Source organism: Sceloporus undulatus, chromosome 5 (genome assembly GCF_019175285.1).
Source record: "Sceloporus undulatus isolate JIND9_A2432 ecotype Alabama chromosome 5, SceUnd_v1.1, whole genome shotgun sequence".
NCBI lineage: Eukaryota > Metazoa > Chordata > Lepidosauria > Squamata > Phrynosomatidae > Sceloporus > Sceloporus undulatus.
Window position 1 is genome coordinate 122,569,598 of NC_056526.1, and position 7,831 is coordinate 122,577,428.

Sequence of the window (7,831 nt, forward strand, 5' to 3'; positions counted from 1 at the left end):
GAAGCACTGTATTCTCAGTGCTGTGTGTTATAGTCCCACTTGCCTCTCAACACTCACCTAATTTGTCTATCCTGGGCAAATGTAGTAATAGCGGCATTCTGGTTATTAGTTTGTTGTAAAGTAGAAGGAATCTGGACCACATTGCCCGTAGCCGGTTGGGAAATCACCATAGTGTTATACAATGGGGTTGACAGTGTGTTCTGAGACTGGGTAGCAAGAGATGCCTGCTGACTATGTCCACTGAGAATGCTTTGTTGACTATGCTGCGAAAGAAAATACCTTTGTCAACAAGTTTATTTAACATGAACATACATACATACATACATACACACATTTAACACACACGCACACACACCACCATCACCACCAATTTATGGATATTAACTCTGACAATCCTCCAAACAGCTTGATCAGAAAGAGAGACATCCCTGGTATTTGGTAAGGGACTCTTAGAGGGTGGACGTCAATCCAATCCATTTCTATCTGCCTTCATTGACTCCAGCTATAAAGGCTGCTATTGCTGCACAATGTGTCTAGAGAGCATTTAGCTCTGAATCTTGCTAGGCCTGGGTTATTTAAATCTTGAGTTGGAATTCCTAGTAAAGTAGTCAGAGAGATGCACAGAACCACTTGGTTGTGCACCCTTGCCTAACCAGCAAAAGATCTAAGAAGCCTCATCCTCTGCTTTCTATTGATAAAGCAAATTTGAAAGAAATGCTTCTCAATGGGCAAGTAATATGTGTGCATGCTGTCAGCTCTTTCACACACAGTTTGCATAATAAGTACATCATTTGTAGAATATAGAAATTGCTTTGCTTGTCTTTATGTTTACCTAACTGAGAAAACTTTAACCCTTTTTCTGACTCTAATAATCTTACCTTGTCAAAGTTTGTTATTTGCAACTCAAGAATAATTCTAATTAAAAATTGAACAGTTATAATTAATACAATGAATTCATTGTTTCAGTTAAGTGATTAACACTTCTGCCATTTAAGCTTATTTTGTCCTATTAACAATATTGAAGCACTGTACAGAATTAGTCTCTACAGGTGCAGAAATCACCTCTGCCTCTCCTCACCCTGCCAGTTAAAAAGATAACAAGAAAAAGAAAGGAAGAGGAGACAGTATCTGCCTTCTGATGCAACTTATTTTTTGCAGCTCACCTAAACCAAGAACTTTCCTTAGATGGCATTGTATGTCACAAATCTAATAAGTGCTGACTCACCACATTTATATCTTCGTACTAGGTAGTGCAAATTCGCAAATACAGATGATTCCTAAATGTTCCTTCCACTCATTCCCACAACAAAAAGTGATTTACATCTGAAAGATTTTGCCTCACCAATATTTTGACTTCTCTAGCCTCCTGCCTTATATTTGTCTAATACCTTCCTGTACCTTTCTAATATTAGCTTTGGCACATGAGTCACACACTCTTACACTATCTTCACAGTGGCAAATGTCAAAGGTGAGGGGCCATGTTTGGCTCCTAGGATCAGTTTTTGGCCTCTGCTGGGAGAGGCTTTTTTTTACAAGAGGATGTGAACAGAAATGTACCTTCTGTTTCTTTTAAAGGCCTCTTGTGGGCCTAAAAAAGCCCAAAGGAAGTAAATAAGGGTGAATATGACACTTCACAAAGTCAGACAGCATTTGGGACAAAAATGGTCCAAAGAGGCCACATGTGGTCTGTGGGCTGCACTCTGCCCACCCTGTCATAGGCCATGCATTTTGGCTGAGGGCAACATACAGACATAGTGACTGCATCTGACAAGGAACAATATATGAGTGAATAGATCAACAGGCTTAGTTGCGTAAGATTAGTTGTATACCTGTGCAGCAGTATTTTGAAGAGGCTGCTGTTGAATCATGTGCTGAGTACCAATATGCCCAGTGTTTATACCACCTTGAATCTGATTAGTTTGAACAACTTGACCTTGCATGTTTATTGGTGTAATCTGTTGAATATTTGATGGGTTTCCAGAAGTTAGCTGCACAGAACCAAAATTTAATCCAGGAGTCGACTGCTGCAAGAACATCTTTCAGAGGAAAAATGCCAATGTTATAATATTACTGATCACAGAGAATATATTAATCTTTTAAAAATAACAACACTGAATTCTTAGTGATACAGCTAAGAAGTACCAATGCTACCAAACTGTCTAATATTGTTTGTCAGAAATTGCTCTAATAACCCAATGGAATATGAATCTTACATTACAACCCTTTCCAAACTTATTTGGAAGTAAATTCCACTAAATGCAATAAGACTTGCTCCTGAGTAGACATGTACAGTGCACCCGCACACTCTGAAAGCCGCACGGTAGCCACGAGGGAGCGTGCGAGGCGCAAGGGGTGGCATGTCCCATTTAGATGAATAGGGCATGCGCCCAGGGTGCACTCACGCCACCACGGCACCGTCGCATGCACGAGCCCCATTACTTTCAATGGAGCTTGAGCATATACATTTTTTTAATGCAGGGGGGGGAATCTGGAATGGACCCCCACATAAAACAAGGGTGGACTGTATAGGCTTCTGTTATTCTAAAGGACGTCACAAAATTCCACATATAGATCCCTCCCCCCCCTCTCAGATGAGAAAAATCACAAGAGTTCAAGACCATATTAGTCAATAGGTGGAGACATGAACACACCTGCATGCACAGGTGCCCCAATCCACAGATGGCTAGCCCACCAATATGGTGGGTTCACCATAATAACATACTGTGCATCTTTGTACTTTAATCCAGAACTTGCAGTATTAATTTTACAGAGATTGCAGGTGATGGAAATAGGAGCTATGAACATGTACACTAAGTGAAGAATCACTAGCCATGGTAGTATTTGCTAAATTTTAACCAACCTGAAGCCCTTGCCCATGGACCATTTGGAGTTGCTCCTGAATCTTACGCAACTCTTCTTGTTGGCGATGAATGTTAGCTTCTATCATTCGTGTCCTTTGTTCCAGTTGGTCCTTTAAATGTTGCATAGCTCCTAGTTGAGCTGAAAACTGAATCATAGGCTGAAAAACAACATTTAAGTAAAATATAAGATTTGAGTTTGTAACCATTATGCAGTAAGAAAAGTAACCATCTACTATATGAACATCCTACTAAAACACATTACAGTATAGGATACAGATCCCACAGAGACCATACCCTTTTTGATTTGGCAGTACAATACAGCAAATTATTACAGATTCAGCACTAAAACATTTAAGAGCAATGGACTGAACACTCAGTAATCTACAGTGTTCTGATGATAGTTTAATGGTAATCTGTATCAGATTTCCCCCCCTTGTTCTTGCACACTATGGGCTCTTAACTCGGTTCTAGGGATGAAATTCAGTTAAAAGAAAGGGGGGGGGGACTGTGCCAACCTAATGAAGTGATTTTACACACAGAATGGGTTTAGAAAAAAGGTCAAATATATGGACACATAAGAAAAAGAGCTGCTGAATCAGGACAATTTAATTACATCCACTGAAACTAGCAGGACTCCCAGAACCATGTTCAAGATCAGCTCTGAAAGCAATTAACAGGTCAGTTGGAGACTACCAAACTTTAATCAAATGGGCGGGGGGGGGGTGCAGGGAGATCTGTAGGCAGGTAAACAGGGAGACAAATAATGAGACACTATGTGTAATTTCATTTACATATGGTTGATCTGCTATTTCATATACATTCTGGGAAGACAAATTGCCACTGACCATACATTCCTCAAGATTTTTTTTAGGAAAGATTTGTTCCTCAGAAAATTTCCTCGTCCTTAATCCCAAACCTATGCCTTTGTAGTGTCCATGTAAATGTGCACTGAAACAACTAATATTGGTAATACCAACTTTACTACAGAGCCTGATTGCTTGTCAGAGTCAGTTTCTATATTACGAGAATTAAGAAATTGACCACTCCTGCTTAAATTAATGAAATGGTACTGTTGTTACTTATCATGAAGGCCCATGTCAAACAGATTAAGTGTCATTGCCATCCAGGCCAGGCAAAGTTCATATGAACTAAACTACTGAACCCCTGGCTCACCCCTGACCAGTTCTTTCCATAACCAAGCATAAATGAGAAGACAGGTCATAATCAGGAAAGCAGGAGAAACAGGGGGGAAAGAGAAACCTTCTGAATAAATGGAAGGTATTACAAAGAATCCAAAGAACAACTAGATGAGAACAGCATTCAGCTACTGGTTTCATGCAGGACAGATCTAGGTGTCTTCTGTGCAATCTAGATTGCATCTTCGCAGTGAGTAACTAATGTCTTGTTGCCAAATTACAGAGAAAACTGGTCAGACATGGGATTTACTTAAATTTAATACAGTACTGTACTGACTTGCATAAAGTGGCTGAATCTACTATGGAACCTATTATGTAACCAGCCAAAAGCACCTCAGTAGAAGCAAACTCATTTAAAGATTACACTAGTCTAGTGAAGTTGAATAGATTAACTCATAGCACAATTTCACTAGAGGCAGTAGTAGAGAGTACTGTTCACATAGTTGCTTCTTTAATAGAGGGACCAAGGATGAGGCCATGCATTGTAAGCTATGCAGCTTACATAGCAACAGCTTTTAGCCACCAAGTTAAGATGGAGACCATTTCTTTAATTTTCAAATAAATAGATTAAAAAAATACTTTTTGAAGCACCCTTCTGTCACACACCGTTTCAGGTTGTCCAGTTTGTTATGTCTAGTAATAGGTTAGGTGGTAGGTTAGGTGACGTGACTGCCCTGCACGTTTCAGAGAGAAGTGCCTGAGCTGGAAAAAACAACTGTAGTAGCTGTAGCCCATGTGGAAGGTGGTATTTAGGTTTTAGCAAATATCAGGATACTCTGGAAATAAAAGCTTCAGCTGCCAAGCTAATGTAAGGGTTGTGTGATTACTCAACAAGGTACAGAGGAAAGAAACAGAGAAAGACTGAATGTTCTCTTTGAGGGTGATCAGAGCTTGAACTGTCTGCAATTCCATGTCTCCACACCATGCCTCCCCGAGAGTGTTTAACAGTGAAAACTGGCACACATTACTGCTATAAAATTAAAGGCTGACACTTACTGAGAATGGTCATTCTTGGGAGACTGATGCCAGAGTCATTTTAATAGCGACTGTGATCCAGACTCGGATAATTGTCATTCACTAGACAGAATGCCTAAACTATTACACTATTACTCTCCGTGAACTGCTTACTTGCAGTTTTGGAGGTCTGAGACATGCCAAAGCCATTTTCGGCTTGATGTCTCCATTTTTCAGATGGCAAATGGTCACAGTCTGAAAATTCATCTACTTGTTTTCTTTTCTTATTTTCTAATTCTGATGCCAGAATTATCTTTACATTTCTTTTTTCTTTTTTAAAAATATTTTTTATTGAAACTAAAGTTCTACAATGAATTTTATACAATACATAATTCCGTATATATATTTTCTACATTCTATTACAATTTATCTGAATATCTTTTATATCCCACCTCAATGCTCCCCTTCCCTGGAGCCATTTTCACCCTTATATTCCATCCAAAATCTCAGTTCCTCTCGTGGAGGTAATCTTTCCTCTTCTTTTCGCAATACTTTCTCAATGAATTCTTTCCAAATTCCACCAAAGTCACTTATTTTTCATAATCACCTTTTTACTTTTAACCTGTATCTCAATTTATCATTACAGTGCGCCCACGTTATATGTGGATTTGAGCATATTGGTTCAAATGAATTTATTGGCACAAGGGATTAACCATTTGTTGTGGATTGTGCCTTCAACCTCACAGAGAATAAACCTTACTGGTGATAAGATACAGCAGGTGGTCTACAGCAGAGCATCACAGACCATTAGTTGATAGGTCTGAGCATCCTCTCACAGGAGGTGGTAAAATCAGGCCCCTAAACAATGAATTCTATCCAGATAATTCCAGAGCCAACACTTCATAACCCCATTGCTGGAAAATGGGCCCATGCTTATATCCTACATATGCCCCACTTGTTTTTCTTCATCTGTCTGCTGCTGAATTACACTTTTAAACCCAATTAAAAACAAATAGCAATGGAGCCACTTATTTGCCTTAATCTAAGGAGCATTTACTACAATTTAGTCTTAAAGTCCCTCCTCCAAGCTTCTATGACAGCTAAGCACTGGGAATACCAATTAATCTTTTTCTGGGGAACATCCCATTTACAGGAAATTCTCTTTCACTGGCTCCATAAGCAATAATTGAAAAGAGGGAATCTCCCTAAATTTGACTTATCCACAGCTCATATATCCAACTTTGGCCCGAAAACCTGCCCTAGGCGTATACATGGTGGCACAGTGGTCAAATGCTGGTACTGTAACCACTCATAGCCACAAGGTTGTGAGTTTGACTCCAGGCAAGGCTCCAAAGTCCACTCAGCCCTCCATCCTTTCATAGGTCTATAAAATGAGTACCCAGCTTGTTGAGAGCAATTGGCTTACACATTATAAATCGCTTAGGGGATGTTAATTCACTGATAAGTGGTAGACAAACGTACTTGCTGTTACTTAATATGCATTCAGATTTAATTCCTACCTGAGACATGCCTTGTTGAATCTGTAAGGTTGTAGGCTGAGGCGTCATTGGTTGTGCTAATGGTTGTCCAACAGATTGTGAATTTAAAGACTAGGAATTAAAAACACATATACATAGCATCAGTAACAAGACCAACTACTGCCATGACTGATTACTTCTTTCTTTAAAAGGAAACTGAGGCAGGTTACAGACCGCCTATTTGGGGCGGGCTGTACCCGCCCCTTCCCCCGGTGTATCTGGGCCTCAGTGGCCAGAACAGCAGCCGCTGAGGCCCCGATCTGCTGCTTTTCAGGCTGCGGGGAAGCGGCAAAACGCCGCTTCCCCGCAGCCTGAAAAGGGGTGTCCTTGGGGCTTCAAGCCCCAAGGACACCCTGCGGAGGCAGGGAGGGGGAGAAAGGGGCCGCTTGGCCCCTTTCTCCCTTGCTTCGCTGGGCACAGCCATCTGAAGGCTGCTGCGCCCAGCGAAGCAAAGCGGCACCGGAAACCAGGAAGGAGCTCCAAAACGGAGCTCCTTCCTGGTTCGCGCAAAGGGCGCCCTAGGCGCCCTGGCACGGAGCGAGGACGTCACGTCCGCGCCGCCCTGTATAGAGGCAGCGTGGCCGTGACGTCCTCATGACGGCGGCCGTCTGGAACGGCCCCCATCATTTTTTACGCGCAGAACACGTATTAGGGTTAGGGAGGTGCAGAAGCACCGCACCTACCTAACTCTAGTACGCGCTCCGCGCGTACTTTCATGGCGGTCTATAACCTGCCTGAGTTCCAAAATATAGTGTGGGAGCACCAAGGTTTAAAAGCACATACCCACATGAAATTTTCTTTTCCTCCCAGAACTCTGTGATAAGAAATAAATTCCTCTGTTATGAAATGGCAAGAAGTAGTTTGGGCCATTGTAAATTATTTTGTCAGTTTAGTTTCTTGTCTTTTATTTGCCCATGTGTATTAACTTCATACATAAGAAGACATGAAACACAAAGGCTGTATAGGCCAAGGATATAGGTTTTTCCCAGCTCACAGGTATCCTCCTCCCTTGCTTAATACAGGACAAGCTGACTTTTTATAAGCATCAAGCCAACCAGCCCCTGATAGTTATTAATGATTACACTGAAGACAGGAAACACAATAATATATGCAAAAGGCAGCAGTGAACTCCAAGGAAGGAGATAAGAAAAAGGATCTCTCTAAACTGCATAAGGTAACATTCTGGGTTTTACTTTTTGTGCTTTTGTTTTCAAGCAGGAAATTCAGAAAATACAAATACAGAAGAGCACACGATGGAGTCCACAAGAAAAAAAGAGGAAGG

At 41.1% G+C, this 7,831-nt stretch overlaps 1 protein-coding gene across 1 annotated transcript in view; it reads right to left on the reverse strand.

Moving 5' to 3' along the window:
- The window catches only part of CLOCK (clock circadian regulator), a 58,970-nt gene that overhangs the window by 12,187 nt on the left and 38,952 nt on the right, over positions 1 to 7,831 (reverse strand). The window contains exons 17-20 of the mRNA XM_042468291.1: positions 6,532 to 6,621; positions 2,861 to 3,019; positions 1,830 to 2,036; positions 58 to 263 (exon numbers count right to left, since the gene is read on the reverse strand). Of these exons, the coding sequence (XP_042324225.1) occupies positions 58 to 263; positions 1,830 to 2,036; positions 2,861 to 3,019; positions 6,532 to 6,621 (662 nt within the window). The remainder of the gene's footprint in view (positions 1 to 57; positions 264 to 1,829; positions 2,037 to 2,860; positions 3,020 to 6,531; positions 6,622 to 7,831) is intronic.